Source organism: Polyodon spathula, chromosome 15, assembly GCF_017654505.1.
Source record: "Polyodon spathula isolate WHYD16114869_AA chromosome 15, ASM1765450v1, whole genome shotgun sequence".
NCBI classification, from domain to species: Eukaryota; Metazoa; Chordata; class Actinopteri; order Acipenseriformes; family Polyodontidae; genus Polyodon; species Polyodon spathula.
In genome coordinates, this window is record NC_054548.1 from 38962055 (window position 1) to 38984405 (window position 22351).

Genomic DNA, 22351 nt, shown 5'->3' on the forward strand with positions numbered 1-22351 from the left:
TGATTAAGACAAGCAGAAAAGAGCTTGTACCAATATACATCTAGCCTAACATATTTCAGAATTGTAACTCCATACTGTAGGGTCGGTCATAAAAATTTTGATTGTACATTCTGTGATAACTAAAGTAGTAGTTGATATCAATATTCAAGCAACAGGACTCTGAACCATGATTTCAAACATCATGAAAATATAAGTGACAGGGATTTGTCATTGTAATGAAATTAAATGAAAATATTGCTTGTTTTAGGCCTTAAACCTGGCAAACTGCTCTCGAAGGCAGTTCACGACTGGTGAAGTTGTGAATTTAATATCGGCGGACGCCCAGCAGCTGATGGATCTGGCTGTGAACCTGAACCTGCTTTGGTCAGCACCATTCCAGATCCTGTTGGCAGTCTTCTTCCTGTGGCAAGATCTGGGCCCATCAGTGCTGGCTGGTGTTGCGGTTCTAGTGCTTGTCATACCATTGAATGCTGCGGTGGCTTCCAGAATGAAACAGCTAAAGGTAAGTGTAAGAAAAAACATAACATACAGTGTACAGGGTTTGTTACCAACATGGATCCTTTACAATGCATGAAAGGATGGCCTCACATTTACTGAAATTCTGTATTATATTGTAATTTAAATTCTTTTTAAATTACAAAACAATTACAAAAAAAAAATTATGTTTGCCGAACCCCCATTTTTATTTGATTGGTTGCATTGTGAGTTTGAAAAAAAAAGGTCTTTGGACAAGAACGAATGATCAATGTTTTAATGTTGGCATACAAACAGACTTGTTTTTTCATTGTTAAAAATAAGGAAAAATAAGGAAAAAAAGAAATCATTATATTAGCGTTAACTCTTACCTTGGGTTCTTGGGTTAGTCAATAGCTGTAGATATCAGAATACATGGTGAACCATTCAGATCCAACATAGCTGTATTCTCGTTTACAAACATCTATTTTATTGATTTATTCATACTTGTTCTCAACAACAGAAAAGTCAAATGAAGACCAAGGACCGACGTGTTAAACTGCTAAATGAAATTTTGCATGGAATTAAGGTACAGTAACATAACAATATCTGAATAGTTATTTTGATTTCCTTCTGAAATAGAATCTGATATGTTTGGTATTTTATATCATTTGTTGGTTAAATCATCTAACTTGCACCATTATTAATAGTAAAACACTGGAGCAAGCACAGGAATAAAGGCACTCCTGTCCAGCTATGCTGGCTTATACCCGTTCACCTGCTAAAAATGGTCACTCAAAATTTCTGATGTACTTGCCATGCTAATGTTTTTTTTATTAGCAAATCATTGAGCTAATCTGTTCATTTCTAACAATGTTTAACTTATTTCCACCATGTTTTGTCTGCAACAAGTTGGAAATAAGAAAGATACTGATATAATAAAATTCAAAAGATGTAAGTTTCTATTTGGATGCTATTGTTTGTTTAGATTCTGAAGCTGTATGCATGGGAGCCATCATTTCTTCAGAAGGTAGTGGACATTCGAGAAAGCGAAATGGAGATGCTGAAATTTTCAGGATACTTGACTGCGTTTTCCATGCTGATGTTAACCTGTGTCCCTTTTTTGGTAGGGAACATTTTAAAGCTGAGCTTAATTTTTTAATCTTAATGTATTTTTTCAAATTGAAGTACTGTAGATCTGTTTTATTTTAACAAATGTAAATGATGACTGCTTGAACAAGAATTTCCAAGCTTTCAGAACACTGTTTAGTTTTAACTGTATACTGTAGCCTGATGTACACTGTTTGAAAGATGAGGGGAAGGTAAAACAACCTATATTTATTATTTGTGTGCTAAGAAACCAGTGCAATTAATATAAGACTAGAGCACAGTAAGTGATAGTTAATGTACCTGACTGTGGGTATACTGTCTTGTTATTTATTCCATTTACTCTTTCTTTGCAGGTTTCCTTGGCAACGTTTGGAGTCTTTGTATTGGCAGATGATGGGAATGTTTTAACTGCATCCAAAGTTTTTACATCAATCTCCTTGTTTAATATTTTGAGATTGCCACTGTTTGATCTACCTACTGTAATTTCATCGGTTGTTCAGGTACAAACACATCCATATTCATGGGGGAGCTGTCTTCACAGTAAATAACAGGAGGCTAGTGGGTTATTCAGTTTGTGTAGAGCACTCTGATTTGTGTATACAGAGCTAAATTATTCATCTGTGATTGAGTGTAGTTGGATATAACCTTGCATTTTATTACAATAAAATTGTTTTATGCTCTACAAACATGGGTATAAATTAAATACTGTGTTTATGTAATCTCCTAGACAAAGGTATCTCTCAGTCGACTGGAGAACTTCCTCAGTGGAGAAGAACTTAAACTGCGAGATGTTCAGACTGAATACCTTGGAGGTAGGTAGGAATTTGGAGAAGAATCATTTTCTGATTTTCACTTTAATGTATTTTGAGAACAGGTTTACAGTTGATTTGTATGTTAAAAAAATAAAAATAAAAATATGCTTCATATGTTTATAATAATTTGTTTATTGTGTCTATGTAGTGTTTATGCCTGACATGCACACTTTTATAATGGATAACTACTGTATGGCATATTTTGCTTTGCAGTTAATTCAGAGCAGTAAAGTTAGGCCTTCACATTATGATATTTATTGTACTTTACAATAAATATCATAATGTGAAGGCCTTACAATAAGAGCTTAGATTACTTTTTGCAAATGAACAAATATTCTAACATTTGTTTGAATTTTGAACAGATAAACAAACATGAAAATAACATGTTAGTCTCAGCACTATTATGAATAGAGTTGTCTGTCGCCTATCCAACTGCGGTGGGACCAGAGTAAGGGTGGATATGTAAAAAGTCAGATAAATGAATCCTATTTTAAATACCATTATACACAGCTGGAACAATTGTTTAGAAAGATACAGGGTAGCCACCTGCCATTTCAGCGCATGCATTCACTGCTGAGTGACAGGCAGGAGATCGAGACAGAGGTTGAATTTGATACACTCCGCAGGTGTACAGGATTTATTTACATATCCACACACTGAACTGAGTTCATACAACCCAGTGCAGTGTTCCAGATCTTTCTTTTCCTGTCAGCAGTAATCACTCCCAGAATTTCATCAGCAGGAATAATTTTAAATTTCCCACAAACTGCAGCAGTACAGTTTTGTGGCAATAAAATAAGTCAGGATTTACCCTGGCTTTTATATTTTTGTAGTCTTTTGTAGACTAATTCCTTTGAATAAACTTTAGTCACTACTGGTATAGAATCCTCAAGGGGCTTCACACCGTTTTTATTCTGTACCTTAAATTACTATAAACAGATATATTGCACACTGTTATATAACATACTAATCATGCAAAATAACAAAATGTATTTAGTTTGTTTATTTTGCAACTTTTGCAGTGGTTTTGCAATATAAAAACATTGCACTAAAACAGAATATATCAGTATAATTTGTCTTAGCTCTATAGTGATTTTCATTTTTTTAAAAAAAGTAATAATAATCACATACGTTTTCAGGTTTCCCTTCTCAAATAAAAGGTATAGTCCATAACAGCTGTAACAAGGAACTAAGGGAGATAAAAATATATATATATATATATATATATATATATATATATATATATATATATATATATATATATATATATATATATATATATATATATTTTTTTTTTTTTTTTTTTTTAAATGGAGTGTATGTGGTATAGACTAGTAGTGTAACAATTCCATTACTTTGTTATCATACATGTTTGTGTACTGGCAAAATCTGCATTTCATTAGACTCTTCCACAGATAAAATGAAAGTTTCTAATTATATACGTGTATACCATTTGCTCTGATCAGTACACATGGCACAATATACTGTAATTTGTTTCAACTTTCCAAACTTCCACGGCTGTAAAACAAATCCTCCATATTTTTGGGAGGTTGTAAATGGCTGTTTTTTAGTCGAATTACAACAGTACGCCCCTTATCTGGAGCACTGACAGTGTACGAAAACTTTGGTGGGATCTACAGGCTCTGCACTAATCTTCTCTGTTCAATAATAAACAAACGCCGTCTTACTGATGGATTACTGTATATTGTAATGATGCCATCTTTATGAGAGAGGTTAAAATAATGTTTTTTTTTTTTTTTTCTATAGGCCATGCTGTAGGATTCACTGGAGCTTCCTTTCGTTGGGATAAGACTGGACGTCCAGCTTTAAGAGAGTAAGTGGGAGTAAAAGTGAGACCAGCAATAATGTCAGTAACATCAGTGGTAAGAATATGTCATTTAAACCATTAGTATTCAGTAATTTAAAATGTCCAGATACCTATAGCGGTATTCAGCTGGGTGCTGTAATATGAGGTTCAAAAAGCTGACAAGTGGTCTGTGAATTTACCTTGGGAGCAATCCTCCTGTTGATAAAATATCAAACTGAAACACCCACAATAAGTAGTGAGTACTTTTTTTTTATTTTTAGTCTGAATATGAAAATACCAGATGGATCTCTGGTTGCAGTGGTGGGCCAGGTTGGTGCTGGAAAATCATCCCTTTTGTCTTCTATCCTTGGGGAGATGGAAAAGGTTGAAGGCCTCGTCCAGAGAAAGGTCAGCTTTAGTACTAGGCTGTGCATTTCACTATAATTCTCTACAATTCAGCTAAATATTCTAATAATCTTGACCCTTCAGTGTTTGGTTTATGTCATAATTGATGTACTATCACCTTTTCTTAACAATCTTGATGTAGACACTTTATACAGTTCTATTGATTATCCAAATTGAAATTCTTGTTATTCAAATGGCTGCCTGGCACCAGCCGTGCTGGGTGCAGCAATGGTTTTTTGCAATATTGTCATAAAAACACTGCACTAGCCAGACATTTGATCTCCATAGCTGATATTTACTGTACTTTACAGTGTACAGTTAAAGGATGTAGAGCTAACAAAACAGTTCCAATGCAGCATGTAATAGAGTTATAGGATGGTAAACTTCTGTGTGGCCGGTTACAACAACACATGTAAATGAGTAAGCCTGGGTTAGTCCCCTTCTACTTATGCCAGTATAAGGGCTCTAAATTGGCAAAAAAATTGGCAAGGCCAAAAGTTCCATCGGTTCATTATATTTGTTCCGGGTACCAAGGCCACTAAACCTATGTCAAGGCCCAAGTGTTGTATAATTTTGCAAAGGGTTCATATATAAAACTAATTATTGGCTACAGAAAGAAACAATGCAGTTTAACTTAATATTAACTATTTATTTGTTCAGAAAGCTGTGTTTTTATTTTGGCAAATGCTTTTTTTTTCAGGACTTTTTTCTGAAATGTTTTTTTCCCCTGCTGATGTGACTTAACCCCCATAATACACTTAACCATGTTATTGTTTGGATCAAGCACTTCCTGATTTGCTGTGTACAGACGTCTCTAGTTGCAGAGGTGGAAAGGGCACTGCGGCCATAATTGCTGTGAACAGACATACATGTTGATGGGTATTGCGGCAATTGAGAAAGGCACCCATGGCAATTGCTGCATGTCCACCATTAATTTTGGGCCCTGCAAATGCCCTCAGACTTTTGCCGTCCTATAAACCTGTAATATATGCCTTTCTATTTTCAACTAAGAATATTAAAATATTAAATATTTGACATACCTATTAATTTGATTGTATTTTCAAAGAAGATACCAGGATTTGTTTATTGTCTTACATTTTTGTATTACTGTGTTGCTTGTTGATAGTAATGAGCTGATTTGCTTTCAATGTACAGGGTTCGGTGGCATATGTTTCCCAGCAGGCTTGGATTCAGAATGCCACCTTACAAGAAAATATTCTTTTTGGCTCAGAAATGAATGAGAAGCTGTACCACGCAGTTTTGGAGGCATGCTGTCTCCTCCCTGACCTTGAACTTCTGCAAGATGGGGACCAAACAGAAATTGGAGAGAGAGTTAGTATGGAAAGAAAATTATATCAGATATTTTTTTGGTGATATTAAACCCTTAAAATGCAACTTAGTATCTGTAGGACATATCTGAGTTACTGTAGTCCATGTAGTGTGCATGTTTTATGTATTCGTTTGTGTCATATTGTTTTTCAGTCATCACATCCTGGTATTCTGGTGCACTGGGAGATGATCATAGGAGCTCTATTGAGGAGTAAAGGGCACTGTAACATTTTTGTTTTTCACAAACATGTGACATTAGTTCTGATAACTGCTATTTCATACCCATACTGTGTTTCTCTTTATAGTTTGTACTGCAAATCACAACCTATAGATTAGTAAATCAGCTCTATCATCCCCTGGTAAGAGGATCTCAATATGTGACTTTGTATGGCTTCTAAATTACCATTTCAGTGTTGCATTGTTTTAGCCATTTCAATGATACAAACAGTATATTAAGATTTTCGTTTAATTTGATAGACAGCTTTTGATTATTACTGTCATCCAATTAAAAAAATAATAATAATTTTGCCCCATTTATTTTAACCTCCTGCCATAAAGGTGCATCTTTCTGTTGCAAGTCAGTTTCAAGCTCAGTGACCAAGAAATCCTATCTGGCAGATTTCAGTAACAAAAACAGCCCTGTATTGCTTTTCAGGCAAAGTCTTTCTAAAACATTTAACAGAAATAACAAGAAATACAATCTTAACCTACAGAGCACAGCTAGTTAGTTCTGTATAATTCTTAGCAAACCCCCTGTTTTACAGTGATGTCAACACAACTATGTGTCATAGGATTAGCTGTAAATAGGAGCTCATGTGTTTTTTCTGCCTATGGTGATAGGGAGTGAATCTGAGCGGTGGGCAGAAGCAAAGAGTGAGCCTGGCGAGGGCAGTTTACAGTGGCGCTGACATTTACCTGCTGGATGATCCCTTGTCAGCTGTTGATGTGCACGTTGGAAGACAACTTTTGGACCGAGTGATTGGACCCACTGGACTTATAAACAGCAAAGTATGTGGGGGAAACACGATCTTGAAATACTGTATAAAACCTAGTTAAAAGATAATCCTGCAGATATGTTTTTTCACTTATTGATAGGGTACAAATATAATAGACTCCTTAAAAATGGTGAATGAAACATACACATGGTCCTAATGACAAACATTTTTAAAAGATTTTGTTAAAAGATTTTGACAGTTTAGGAATAAGGGTATCTCACATGAAACAGTTCTGTTTCTAGAAATGATTCAAATCACTGTTTTTTATTCTCACAAGGCGAGGCACCTACGATGTTGACACATCAACTTTCTTTGCCACGGCTGCATATAATGGGTGCGGCTCAGTGCACGTTAAGCTTACATTTGTAGATGTTTGTTTAGTGGATGGCAAGTCATGATGATCTACTTTCTCATGTTACTGATCACTGGACTGTATTTTGAATGGTTTGTTAAAGGTCTATACTGTAAGGCATACTCATTTTTCTGATGACTCAAGGGATCATTCATGAGACAGATGTTACCACCCACTCCCACTCCCAAACTCCCTGAAAGGAGAATTAGAAGCTGTAAATCCATGCCCATGGTGGCCCTACACGCTGTTGCTAGAATCATGGAAGCTTTTTCTAACCACTGTAAGGCACCAGATTGAGCACACACTGAAAACAGGCTCTGTGTTTTTTAGACATGCATTTTAGTGACCCACAGCCCTGCAGTGTTACCTCTTGCTGACATGATAGTGGTGATGGAAGATGGCAAGATAATTGAGATGGGATCCTATCAGAAACTACTGTCTGACAGGCAGAAGTTTGCAGAATTCCTTGACGTTTATTGCCAAGAAACTAAAGGCAGCCGCTCCAGTGCTGAAGGTATGTGTGTTTTGTATTAAATTTAGATTCTGTAGTGAATATAAAGGACTTCACTGCTTAGCTAATGTATTCTTCTGAAGAACTGTGGCATGACTGGGTGTTGTGAGGCCTATGGCATTATGCCTTATAACATCCACAGCCGTTGTGATATTTCAGAATATCACAACACCCTGTTGTACCATAATTCTTAAATGTCTAACATACACTTTTTTTTTTCTTTACAGAAAATACAGAAAAACTGAAAAGCAGCACATTCTTAAGAGAAATATCGAAAGGGTAAGTCTGAACAGACATGTAGTTAACAGTAGACACGGATTCATTATTTTCCATTTATTATACAGGTATAATACTGTACAGACCTTACAGTTTTATGTTTGTATAATGCAGAAGTGGATCTAGGATATGGTAACTTTTTTATACTAATAACACTAATTAAAAAGTAAGTACCCTTTTAATACATTTTACACTGCCAGTACTAATGTATGGTGTTTACAGTAATTCTGAGTGGTTATGGGTTCTGTTGCTTCTATGGATTATGGGTTCTGTTGTTCTACTCATTTTTCTCTAAATCTGTCTTTACCTGGCCTTGAGCTTGTCTAGAGTAGCAGTCTGGCACTGAACAGCCTTCCTCATTCCATTCAAATCACGTGACAAGGGGACCTTTCAACTCTGCTAGTCACACCTACTCGATCATTTGAATGGTATGAAGCAGGCTGTTTGTCCCAGAACTTAGGAACCCTCAGAGAAGCTCAAAGAAAGGAGTAAAAGCATATTTACAGACACGTGATGATAGCTTATTATTGGAGCAACCTAACCTAGAAACGCTGTGAATGAAACCAATCACCATATAGCAGTAAAGGAAATATAAAATCCCATTTGAATGACATTTTAAGCTACATATTTACAGGTGTATGTTACATTCATTTGACCATAATAATAATAATAATAATAATAATAATAAACAACTATTTGAGCAACTTTTGAAGATACTGTGTATTTGTTTTAGCTAAAGAAAAAGTTGAGCGTTTATACTAATTATTATTTCACTAAAACAGTTTGTTCTGAGTTCTCTATTTTTATTTATTTTTTATTCCAGGCGCTCTCAAGAAAAGCAAGCCCAGCGTGTAATGAATAAGGAAAAAGTTGCAACTGGAAATGTATGTAAAATAAATTCTCCTTCCCTTGTTCTCAGCACATTAAAGCATGTACAAACATATCTTGACTTTTGTATAGATAGAAGCTTCCAGAAATGTAATGGAGGCATAGATATGAGTGAATAGAAGTAAAATACCTTTAGTAGTATCACCAGCAGTCTAATGTACAGGACAATAGAAATTTGCAACAAGTGTATAGTACACTTGATTCAGCAATATTGAGTAGTGTAGAATGCAATAAGTCAAGGGTTTCACCTATAAACGTTATTATTGCTGTATAGGAAGTAAATGCTTTTATCACGATGGGAAAACCCTTATATAAGTTGTATCAACCAAGAAAACAAGCTGACCAAGTGTAGCATGTGTTTTAATTGTTATTTGTAGCATATTTTGAAAACTGGTATTTCTTTTGATACTCCTGTATGTTTTTTGATTTTGTAATTTTTTTCCATTCCTTGCAGAATAATTTTAAGTAATACAAATGTACTTTCTGCATGCATGGATTAATGAATATCCAATTACCAAGGTCTCCCCATCTCAATTCTTCTGACACCCTTTATGTATTTTCATTTTGAAGGATTATTCTGCCGTGAGCACATAATAGCATAAAACCTGCATGTATAAATGAGACCTTACACTGTTGTGGTGAGAGACAGTCTTTGTGATACCTGCAGACAATATCACACATTTACATTCACTGCAGTTATTTTATCTGCTTGGGGGGGGTCCCAATTCGAAATTGTATTTAAAATGGGACCCCCAAACAAGAAAAGGTTTGAGAACCTCTGCTTTGTCAATGTGTACGGTGTGCTATGTCTGCTAACGTGATCATATTTCAAAACTGAACCTCATGAAATGATTTAGCACAGACTATTGAGAGTATCAGAATCTAGGAGTTGCTCATTTTCTTTACCCTTTTTTCAGGTTAAGGGATCTGTTATCAAGAAGTACCTACAATCCTTTAGATGGCTGTGGGTTCTTCTCACCTTAGGTGCCTATTTAGGCCAGAATATCATTTCAGTGGGACAGAACTGGCTACTTAGCACTTGGACATCAGAGGCCAAACAGGTTCAGGACCTGACTGAATGGAAGGATCTCAGGAACTCGAGACTCGCCATCTATGGGCTAATGGGTCTTATGCAAGGTAAATTGTATTTGGTTTTGATTAAAAACAGCCATTGTATGTATTTTGGAATGGTCTGGGACATCACACAAGCAGTTGTAACAGTCTAATATCAAAAACTGTGGTCTACCTATTGCCAATCACCTTTTCAAATAGTGTTTGTAATCAGTTTGTTAGTGTATGCATACAGAATTTAGCATTAATAGCTTGTAATTAAATGTACTGTAAATGGATGAGTAGAGACGTGAACATTTCACCGCTGAATTTATTCAAACTGACTTACCAAATAAGGGCTGCACTTAAATTGATCTAAAGAATAAGTAAGTTATTAACACAGAAAAAAAATAGCTGAAAAAATTGCGATAGAAATTGGGGCGATTAAATGATAAACCATTTTATCGTTGGGTCGGGGGGCGGTAGTATCTAAAAATGTGAAAAACAGGCTGTGACAAAAGTCTGCACCCCCTTGTACTTTTTTCAACTTAGTGGAAGCACCTTTGGCAGCAAGTACAGCTGTGAGTCTGTTGGGATAGGTCTCTACCTACTTTGCACACCTAGATTTGGCAATATTAGACCATTGTTCTTTACAAAACTGTTCAAGTCTGTGCCTTGGGGAGCACTGATGGACAGCAATCTTCAAGTAATGCCACATATTTTTGATTGGATTTAGGTCGGGGCTCTGACTGGGCCACTCAAGGACATTTACCTTTTTGTTCCTTAGCTACTCCAGTGTAGCTTTGGCTGTGTGCTTTGGGTCATTGTCATGCTGAAAGGTGAACTTCTGTCCCAGTTTCAGCATTCTTGCAGAGGGCAGCAGGTTTTCATCAAGGACTTTTTCTGTGCTTTGCTCCATTAATTTTCCCTTTAACCTGGAAGGTGTATGGCACCACCAGACCCTGCCGATGAGAAACATCCCCATAACATGATGCTGTCACCACCATGCTTCACAGTAGGAATGGTGTTCTTTGGGTGATGAGCTGTGTTTGGTTTGTGCCAAATATAATGCTTTGCATTTAGGCCAAAAAGTTCCATTTTAGTTTTGTCAGACCACAAAATGTTTTGCTACATGGCTACAGAATCTCCTGAGTGTTTGTTTGCTTACTTCAAACGGGATTCAAGGTGGGCTTTCTTGAGTAAAATACAGGCAAGATTTGTGGAGTGCTTGGGATATTGTCAAAGTTGCCATTGGCCTCTTGGTAACCTCTCTGATCAGTCTCCTCCTTGCTTGGTCATCCAGTTTGGAGGGACAGCCTGATATAGCCAGGGTCTTGGTGGTGCCATACACCTTTCACTTTTTAATAATTGTCTTGACTGTACTCCAGGGATATTCAAGGCCTTTGATATTTTTTTATACCCATCCCCTGATCTGTGCCTTTCAACATCTTTGTCCCAAGTTCTTTTGAAAGCGCCTTGGCGCTCATGGTTGAGTCTTTGCTGTGAAATGCACTACCCAGCAGAGGGAACCTACAGGAACTGCTGAAATTATCCTGAAATCATGTGAATCACAACACCAGTGGAGGCCACTTAACTTGGTGTGGGATTTTGAAGGCAATTAGTTAAGCCTGAGCTAATTTAGGATTGCTATTACAAGGGGAGTGGACACTTATCCAACCAAGCTATTTTATTTTCTATTTTTTATTAATTTTCTACAAATTTCTAGAATATTTTTTTTCACTTGGAAGTTGTGGGGTAGGATGTGTAGATTAATGAAAAAAAAAACTATTTTAATGCATTTTAATTCTAGGCTATAAGGCAACAAAAGGTGAACATTTTTTAAAGGGGGTGGAGACTTTCTATAGGCACTGTATATCAGTATCCATCTGCATGCACTTTAAAAGAAAAGAAACACAGAAAAATGATTACTGCAAAATATTTTTAAAAACCTGACAGCGGTTCATACTTAGCAATGAGAATACAATATTTTGCGGAATTATGTAGCGAAAATTAAAAAAAAAATAATATATATATATATATATATATATATATATATCTATATATATATATATATATATATATATTATAAAAAAAAAAATAATATATATAATTATATATATATATATATATCTATACATAAATGATTATAAAACGGTAAACCTCGATAAAATTGACGATGATGATTTTGATAAATGATTTCTATAAGTGGCTTGTTGGTTATGGAGAAGGCAAAATTATTGTACCAACAAATGTATCCAGTCAGAGGTGAGGTAGATTTCAATGCACATACTAGGAACATTTTAGTTTAAACAGAGCAGAGTGTTAAGTTTAGCATTTTTCCCATGAATAGTATGCTTGTAAAGCCTTTCAAACCATAATAATGCATTGTGTGCTACTATTCGGCAGATTATGGGTGTAGACAGCATGTGTACACATGTATTAGAACCATTTAAAAACTCATTTTCAGATACGGACATTTCAGACTTACAAACAACCTCCATTCCCAAGGTGTTCTTAACTCTGAGGTTCTACTGTATTTTATTTTATTTATTTTTTTCAGAATCTGCCATCTTCGATTACTTCAGAATTATGAAATAATATAAATATATAAATGAAAACATAATATTAGCAGTAGCATGACAGTTGGTTTATTAAAATAGACAGAAGCATTAAATGCAGTAGATTTCAAGATAATTTTGTGTAATTATCCCTGTGGAAAAACTAGACAACCCCAAGTTACAGGAAGATCCTAAAGTTGTTTTACATTGTAACATGTTCAGTGCATATTACATTTTAACAGTGCCACTGGGTTTGTCTCTGATATTAATGAGACTTGTAACAACCTATATGTTAGCCCTTACTAGCAGTCTAATATTTGGACAAATAAAAAGCTGGTGGGTTTCATATAAGGGTTTCTAAACAGTGCAGTCCGTAAAGAGGCTGGTAGTCTGCTCTACCAATACATTTACCACCTGCTCCGCATAAAACACTACTGGGGCAGTTTTTATACATTTCCTTTGGATATTGCATAGAAAAGGGGCTCCAAATGTTGCTGAAGCATTTTCAGGAGAGAATAATCCAGGAGACGCTTCACAGTAGAATTTAGAACTAATCTTTTTTGGGATATAATTTCCATCTGTGTAGGCTCTCTACAGGCTAATGAGGGACTATTTCCATGAGACAGTAGGCCATTATAATTACATTGATAACCTGGTTAGAAAGTTCAATATTAATTATAATTTGGGGTGTTTATTATATCCAGTCTTATTATATTGTATCCAAGACATTTTTACAATGTTTCCTACTCGTGATCTCTGTAATCATTATGAGGGAGCTGTTTCTTTTTATTATATAGCTTGTGTTCAGGTATGTCTAGTTGACTGCAGGTCCTTATAGGAGTGCAACCGTTATAATCAGTTTTCTTACCTTGTATTATATTATAGTGGGGCAGGTAATCAGACGTTTCATATCTTTCTAAAGAACTGCTGGTCTCTTTTTGTTAACCTATTTTAACAGGTTTTTGAGCTGGGGGGTAAATGGAATCTACCAAATCAGAAATAAACAATTCAGACATTTCATTTAGGGACTTGTACTTACTAAATAATTCTTACCTGTCGTACAATTCCATAGCTGTCAATGTGCAGTTGTGAAAGAAACACATACATCTTGTCTCTTTATTTTAAAACAAGCTGTATGAGACTACTGTTATACTGTTTGCTAGCCATACTTTTAGTTATGTTCGCACTTCCGTGGTCGTTTTCTCTGTAAGGTGGAATTGTCCAAACTCCTTTAACACTTTCATTCCTGCTATTACAAACTGCCTGCCTCCCCTAATGGTTGACATGCTTTTCAGGTAGTGAAACAGACTGCCTGAAAAAAGACACTCAGACTGATAACTTTATTCTAGTGTAGCTATAATAACCAGATGCAATCTTTTAAAATTAAAATCCAGTACAGGTTTACTATAAAAATGTCTTTCAAAACTACGTTTGAGTGACTGGAACAGCACAACAGGTAATGCTGATGGAATTATTGTTAGCTACTACACAGGTTATTTCTTATTCATTTTAGAATTGTCATTGTTGTTTTTTTCTTGTTCTTCAGTGTGACATGTTGGCAACTTGACTTTTTTCATAGGTTTGCTGGTATGTTGCGGTGCTTATGTCTTAACCAGAGGGAGTTTGCATGCCTCTCGGATTCTGCATCACCAGATGCTGGACAGCATTCTTCATCTTCCTCTTCTGTTCTTCGAGACAACCCCTATGGGTCAGGTCATCAGCAGGTTCACTAAGGTAAACAGAGAAAACAAGTCATTCCACGAACTACCATCATACCAAAGGAAGGACACAAACATAAAATGGTTAGAGTCACTTGAATCTATGTGAAATGTGAGTAATGAATCTGACTAGGTTTGGAAGCGGAGATACTTGGATTCTCTCTGATGTCTTTATGTTTTACTCCATTGTCAGTTGTTGAAGAGTTATAGGTACAGAACATGCATTGCTTTACCTTTGCTGTATTTGTGTTGTACATATCGTAGCACTACATTTATGAACATAGTCCCAATTGTTTTGATATTTTTATAGTGTATCCAGATCATGCTAGTTTTCTGTTCCCACAAAAGCCATTAATTTCAATGAGAGCTTTCGCATTGTGGCATGATCTGATTACACTATGAAGCTTAAGAACCTTTTCTCCAAACCCCTTTATTTTATTTTGATCTTGTAGTTGTCAAGACTTTTATAGTTTTACTTAACCATATGTTTTTGAAAAGAAAATGTATGAATTTTTCTAATTCTAAATTGTTTAAAAGGCTGCTAGTTTGTTAGCGAAGTTATGGTAAAAGGTATAAGCTTTCGAGAACTGAAAGACCATATATCCCTTGCAGTATTAGCAGTGTTATTGAGCCTGTTTATTCCCGAGGCACAATCCAGTCTGTGGAAACTGCACTGTCATAGAGACCACATCCTGGAATACCGCATCTGCTGTTTGCAGTATATAAATACACCTCTAGCACTACTGGACCTATTATAAAGAAAGAAATGGATTTATATCATTCTAATGATTATAACGACATAAAAAGGATAAAAGTGCCTTCTTAGAAAGAACTAATGACACACATTGCTTTCTACAGGATATCTTTACAATTGATGAGCGTTTCCATTATTACCTCCGGACCTGGTTGAACTGTATGTTGGATGTGGTGGGAACCGTACTGATAATTACTGTCGTCACGCCAACTTTTCTGTTGGTTGTCTTGCCATTGGCTGTCCTTTACCTTACTATTCAGGTATGTGAACCCTAGCCTGGAGTAATTTTCGACCCACAATCCGGTTAGATTTTACCCTAAAATATAACTCTTTTGTAGCTGTTTAATACATTTCTCCATAACCCTGTCTTCTACTCAGAAAACAGCCTTGTAGACCAATTTGTTTACTTAGGTTGTTGATACACAAACTTAATCTCACTTGGAACCATCTTCCCTATCTCTGTGTGAAGCATATTCAAGGACACATTCTTAACCTTGTTGCCATTTTTAACAAAAGCGATAGTTGAGAAGTATTTTATATACACAGAATACGCAGAAGAAAAATGCAGTGTGGGGAAGTGAAATAAACTACATACTAATCCACAACTAGTGTTAAGAAGGGCAGTGAGTAGGGTCCATTGTTGCTCATATGAAATGCACTGACTTTTGGAGTGCATGCGCCAGTGGTTTTAAATCTGTCTCGATGCAAGGCTGGGTTCTTGCCTCCAGGGTTCGGTATTTTGGTAAGTGCTGCTTAGCTTTGGTGGGGTGAAAAGAAGTTGTTGGCTTGACAGTGGGAATGGAGGTCACCCATTGAGTCCCACTGGTCAGTAAGTGGGTTGCAGTGTTACTGTTTCCTATCATCCTATTATGTCTAAAACCAAGTATAACCATTACCTGTCCTCTGTAATCCCTAGTATATGTAAGAATTGTTGCTCTTAGTTTGGTTATAGAATACACTTGTTCATATTATTATTTGTTTATTTAGCAGACTGCTTTTTCCAAGGCGACTTACAGAGATTAAGGTGTATGAACTATCAGCTGCAGAGGCTATTACAACTACGTCTCACTCGAAAGACAGGGCACAAGTGATTTGCTCATGGTCACACAATGAATCAGTAGTTGCTGGTTACAAGCCCTTTTCTTTAACCAGTGGACCACACAACCTCCTTATGCAGTTAGCCTAATGTTGCGTATTGTTTTTAAAAGGTCCTTGTCAAGAAGCTTGCTGTTTTGCTACATTCTGCACATTTCTGTCTTTCTCAGAGGTATTACATTGCAAGTTCCAGACAGATTCGTCGGTTGGATGGAGCATCCCGCTCCCCTGTTATCTCACACTTCAATGAGACTCTGTTTGGTGTGTCTACAATCCGAGCATATGGATACCAGGACCAGTTCATTAACCAGAACAAACAAGTATTGAATGAAAACCTGCTCTGCTACTATAACAATGTCATTTCAAACAGGTATGGACAGACATACAGTGTCTCTGTGAGGCATTGATAACCACTTACAGAACATGAAGACATTGCAGAAGATAAGCAGGCTTTAAAACCCATCTTCTTACCTCATAAGAATTAGCACCATCATCACTGGTACCCTTACTTCTGTGTACTGCTTGCTGCTGCTTGTTCTTGTTTTTTTTTTTGTTTTTTTTAAAAGGGATACAATTTTATTTTCAAATACTGTTTCCTGGTAACTTATCCTTTCCTGTACTGCAGTTCAGTCCACAGTTATGGTATAAAATGAAACAACAAAAATATTCTGCACAACCATCATGGGGAATGTGGCAGACAGATCTGAGACCCTGCACTTGTCAATAGTGTATGTGGTTTTTGTTTATTTTGAATGTACATTTCAAAGGGATGGGGTTAAAATCCCATTCCTGCCAAATCCACGTGTTTTTGACAATGCTGACAGCTGTTGCAATGAAAGGTTTTCACTGGGAAACGCTGAAAAACCAAACCATCTACTGTATCTAATAATTTCATCCACTCTGGTTAACTTCACAAAACAGTAATGCCTAATGTTGTTGCACAAATACTATTCAAAATACCTTCACATATACACAGATAATACTGTATTACGTGTTGTAAAATAATCCACTTAGTGACAGGGATGAATTGGAACAGGGAAGGAATTGTCATGGACCCACTGGACTATACTCAAACTGTTTTCCAGATGGCTTGCAGTGAGACTGGAGTTTGTTGGAATCCTGATGATATTCTTAGCTGCCCTATTCATGGTTTATAATAAAGACAGTATGGATTCTGGAACAGTGGGTTTAGCCATGTCGTATGCTTTAAATGTAAGTATATAAAAAAAAAAAAAAAAAAAAATGAAAGCACAGTCCTTCAAAGCTTTTTTTTTGTTTGGAGACTGCAGTGTCATTACTGGCTTTACTGAGTGAAACCAGCAGTATGACATAAAAATATCATTTCTTACACTATGTATCTGTTTACTTTGTAAGGTGGGGTATTTCATTTCATTTTTCAGTTTTAATTTTACTGCATGCACTAGTATATTTTATATTTATATTTATTTCTATTTTAATGGTGAAAATATAGGTACATCAGTAAATATAGTTTAACATATATATTGTAAACTATGTTAGTAAATTTGCTGGAGATCAGGGGGAATGTTGATAATGCTCATTAACAGCTGCTTCTAGACAGATGCTCCCTCTTGTGGTCACAGTTAATAATGATTGTATGTTTAAAGCCTGGTCTGCTGACCTTCTGTTCATATCAGTGGTAGGTTATCAAGTATCTGAACTGTATGCTAATAAATATTCCCATACTTTTAACCTGTTTTTTTTTTTTTTTTCAGATCACTGCAACTTTGAATTTCTGGGTTCGTAAAGCATGTGAGATAGAAACCAATGCTGTGGCTATTGAAAGAGTTTATGAATATGCTGAAATGGAGAAAGAGGTATTTTTTTTTTTTTATAAATCCTTAGTTTGTTTTTCAGTAAAGCAGTTAGTCTGCATGGAGGTATAGAACATATAAGAACAACTCGTTATCCCAAACATCATGTCTGGTATACTTCGCTTCCAAAGTTAATTCTGTTTTGAACAATGTAAACATTAATATCAATCAGTTGAGTCGTGAGTTGATTACCGCTATTATTATTATTATTTATTATTTGTTTATTTAGCAGACGCCTTTATCCAAGGTGACTTAAAGAGGCTAGGGTGTGTGAACTATGCATCAGCTGCAGAAACACTTACAACAACATCTCACCCGAAAGACGGAGCACAAGGAGGTTAAGTGACTTCCTCAGGGTCACACAGTGAGTCAGTGACTGAGCCGGGATTTGAACCGGGGACCTCCTGGTTACACGCCCTTTTCTTAAACCACTGGACCACATAGCTTCCTTGTTAGTTACCCACATTATGTACTGGTAATGGATGTTTTCTATGCAAATAAATATTCAGTTCAAAACCATTAATATCCTCCACAGCCCTGTTTTATAACATGTATTTCATTAGGTGGCTGTGTATTATCATGAAGCAGGAGTAGCCATACTAATCTTTAATAAAAAGCACACACGTTTTAGTTTGTTATATTATTTATGCCATGTTACATTCTTTAAAAGGCTCCTTGGGTCCTATCCAAAAGACCACCTCAAAGATGGCCTAGCCAAGGGATTGTCAAATTCATTAACTATGAAGCTCGATACAAGAAGGACCTGGAGCCTGCTCTGAAAGACATAACATTCCAGACAGTCAGTCAGGAGAAGGTAAGGATCTGGTTTGAAATTGTGATATATTCCTTTATGTAAAGGCATATAGGGTTCTGATAGTTTATATGTTTCATACAAACAGTATAAGGTTTTTATTAGTTCATTTGTATTCACAGCATTAAAATATGTTTGGCGATTCTGATGGAGAATGTGTTCCTCTATTACTAATATGGACATTGAATAAACATATCATTAATGTGGACATTGAATAAATGGTTATTGTAAATGGGGGGAAATATAACACATTTATATTTACCTGGGTTCCGGCAACGATCTCCGGGCCCTGTGAAGAATATTGCCTGTAAAAGAATAGTTAGTCGATTAGGTTAAAAGGTCCTGAGCTGAATAGATGGTGTACACACCAACACTGAAGATGTCGCCACAGCCTGGCATCTGTATTGTTTTATAAATGTATAGAACTGTTTATCTTAAAATCTAAGGTATGACATCGGTTGCTTCTAACAGCCAAGGAGAATACTGTAAACTATAAGAAATTTTGAATGTGAACAGGCAACAGATTTTAGTTTCATTAATAAAAATAGATACTTTGGGAGAAAGAGACCGCATCTGCTGTGCTCATGTAGACCATGGGGAAGAAGTGGACTTTAACCTAATGAATTAACATAAAAATCATTGTATAAGTCTCACTGGTGTAAGAGTCAGTCCCCCTTTTTGAGACTTCAGTTTTAGGAAAACACCTTTTCTGTGTTTGAAATACTTTTTTTCAATTGATTTTTTCCCTACATGCTCAACACCGATAAATAAAGAAAGATGCACAGATTTAGTTTTGAAATAACCCTTGTTTGCAAATTGTTATTCCATTAATAATTTTACACTGCTGTTTTTAGTTAAACTGCTAGAAACTATTAGTTTTTCAACACTTCAAAAATAGTAATTAACAGATCGTAAAATCAAGTTATACATCGCACATCACATCTGTATTAAACTACCAGTATTTTATTTTAGCTTATCAAGTACCCAAACAAGTTCAAGAACATACCTTCTTTGCTTTTCTGAACATTTCTTTCCAAAATCATACTTGGACAATAGTTCCCGCTGCATTGGCTTTTACAGATTCGTTGTATTAATTCAGATTTAAAAGAAAAGTATTAAAAAGTGCCGCTTCATCAATTAAAAATTAAAAAAAGCATAAATAAACTAAACAGTGCACCATTTAATAACCAGTAAACGCAACATTTTAGTGTTGCATACGGTGCAGTACAATTGCATTCAATTTCCAGCTGTACAAATACTGTACATTTTGTTTTGTTATTTCGGCAAACTCAACAACACACAATTTCAAACCTTTTGAGTAGCATTTTCTTTTTTCCTTCTAATGTCCTACTTTATCCAGTCTCAAAGTCACCTACATTACTATAGCATTGCAGTTATAACAAACAGACTTGAAAAGTTTACTACTCGCCTTTCTAACCAATAGCTGTTTGGTACGGATCCCAGGGGCGGGTTCAGTTCAAATATTGACAAATCAATGGCTTGGGAGGGTGGGAATAAGGAAATTCATACAGATTGACAGCTATTATGTTAACAGTGAAGCAGTATAGCTGTGACGTTTTCGAGAGGAGGTCAGTCAAGAGTCTGAAAGCTTGCGTTTATGATTAAAAATGAGTAAGGGTATTGAGAGTAAGAAATTAAAACTTTTAATTAGAACAGTGGTTTTGTGTGTCTACCCAGCAATGCAATCGACCTGAATGCCGTAGATCCTGAACAAATAAATCGTGTTGTTGACAGTTAAGTTTGTGTGATACATGTAGTAATCCCATTGTGGCACTGGTACGGTAGTTTAATATTAGACACATCGGCGCATATGTCGCACCAGTGTATTTGTCGCTCCCCACTTTTAAGGGCTCGGCAAAAATGCCTAGGAAATCGACTTATTCAACAGTTTTATGGTAATTGTCATTTTATTAATATAATGGTAAGCATAGCTACTATAGACAAAATATAAGTTATAGCGTACTGGTAGAAAGAAAATAGATGCATTTAACGATCATGGTTATTTGTATGTTTTTAAGTTTTTAACAGTTTGGAGAGATTAACTGGGATAATATTTATTTACTTAACCAGGACAGTTACTCATTGAGACTGAGGCCTCATTTACAAGGGTGTCCTGGAAAACAATAAAATGACAATCGCAAAGTAAAAACAACACAATAAAAACATTTGTGGTTCAGACTTAATCAGCAGCATGCAGAAATCAAAGAACACAATAAATAGGACCTATTATTTGTTAATGTGGACTGAAAGAGAAGCATTGGCTGGAGGTTCTAAGCAATTCTCTAATACAATCTAATACAAGATAAAGAAAGATGATCAAATTCCATCTCCATACTACGTTCTATGAGAACACTCAAAAAGAGAGGTGCCAAGCCTTCACAAACCTAAAACACAAAATAATACCAATGAAAAAGCCTATGGTTGATTAGAGCTAGCCTAGTTGTATATACATATGACTATGATGTTTCAAAGGGGAACACTAGAACAAAATTGCCACATGAATTATTCAGTACATCTAATTTATGTAGACTTTACAATAAAACTGGTAAATATAATCACCATAATCTAAAACAGGGAAAATAGTAGCAGTCACTAATGTGCTAGATAGGGAAACAACCATGTTGTGTGAAAATTAGAATCAATATGTGATTGATGACTGCTTTAACAAATCCTGATGGCATCTGTTTTGTACTGTAGATCTGCCAAATGCCAAACTAGCCCTAATAAAATGCTTGTTAAAACAATCAGTGATATCGTTACCCTTAGTATAAGTGCAATCATTAAATGCTACCTGTTCGGGCAGAGCTCAGTACCTTGAATGCTACCATGTAAGGCGGTAAGTAGTTGGTCTGGATAGAGGCCAGAAATAGCTTGTGCCCTGTGATTGTGTCTTTTGATGCAAAATATTAATCCCATATTTTCTTTTCTTTGCTTTTGTTTTGTAAGTAGTTGTTTTTATTCTATGCTACCACAAAAATAAAGTTTGTTAGTTATTTTCACAGTACGTCTGACTGCTGACTCATACCTACCTGCTGCTCAGAAATCCTTACAGGGATATGTATTTACAGATACCAATTTTTGACAAATATAAAATATAATCAAATCAGTTCTAAAACCTATATTCAATCGAAGTATAGCATAAAATAATGCCTTCCACAGTTGTTCTTACTACAGTGTAAGATTAAAATAAGTAACAGTTAAAAAAATAACTTTCACACTTTATATTGACCGGAGGTGTTTATTTGTAATGTGATGAGTTATTCCTAATGAACTAAACAATGCAGCTTGCTTACTTTTCAAATTTGGTAAATAGTTGATTTTTTATTTTTTACTTAATTTTTTTACAGGTTGGAATTGTTGGAAGAACTGGTGCAGGGAAATCCACCCTAAGTAACTGCTTATTCAGGATCATAGAAGGGGGAAAAGGCATTATTTTAATAGATGGTGTTGACATAGCCAGTATTGGGCTACATGACTTGCGTGGGAAACTCAACATTATTCCACAGGTAAATCATAACAGAAGTGTGAGCACAGCTTTCAGTGCTGTAGTCTACCATCACAGCACTAACTGACA

The 22351-nt window shown here is 35.7% G+C and overlaps 1 protein-coding gene across 1 annotated transcript in view; it reads left to right on the forward strand.

Moving 5' to 3' along the window:
* The window catches only part of LOC121327798 (multidrug resistance-associated protein 1-like), a gene marked incomplete at its 5' end in the record, with an annotated part of 33004 nt that overhangs the window by 5869 nt on the left and 4784 nt on the right, over positions 1-22351 (forward strand). The window contains 20 exons of the mRNA XM_041272004.1: positions 248-502; positions 977-1042; positions 1442-1579; positions 1917-2063; positions 2291-2375; positions 4143-4209; positions 4464-4590; positions 5743-5919; positions 6757-6924; positions 7594-7777; positions 8002-8053; positions 8874-8934; positions 9856-10075; positions 14126-14280; positions 15123-15278; positions 16284-16483; positions 17199-17325; positions 17847-17948; positions 18616-18759; positions 22125-22283. Coding sequence (XP_041127938.1) covers positions 248-502; positions 977-1042; positions 1442-1579; positions 1917-2063; positions 2291-2375; positions 4143-4209; positions 4464-4590; positions 5743-5919; positions 6757-6924; positions 7594-7777; positions 8002-8053; positions 8874-8934; positions 9856-10075; positions 14126-14280; positions 15123-15278; positions 16284-16483; positions 17199-17325; positions 17847-17948; positions 18616-18759; positions 22125-22283 — 2790 coding nt within the window. The remainder of the gene's footprint in view (positions 1-247; positions 503-976; positions 1043-1441; positions 1580-1916; positions 2064-2290; positions 2376-4142; positions 4210-4463; positions 4591-5742; positions 5920-6756; positions 6925-7593; positions 7778-8001; positions 8054-8873; positions 8935-9855; positions 10076-14125; positions 14281-15122; positions 15279-16283; positions 16484-17198; positions 17326-17846; positions 17949-18615; positions 18760-22124; positions 22284-22351) is intronic.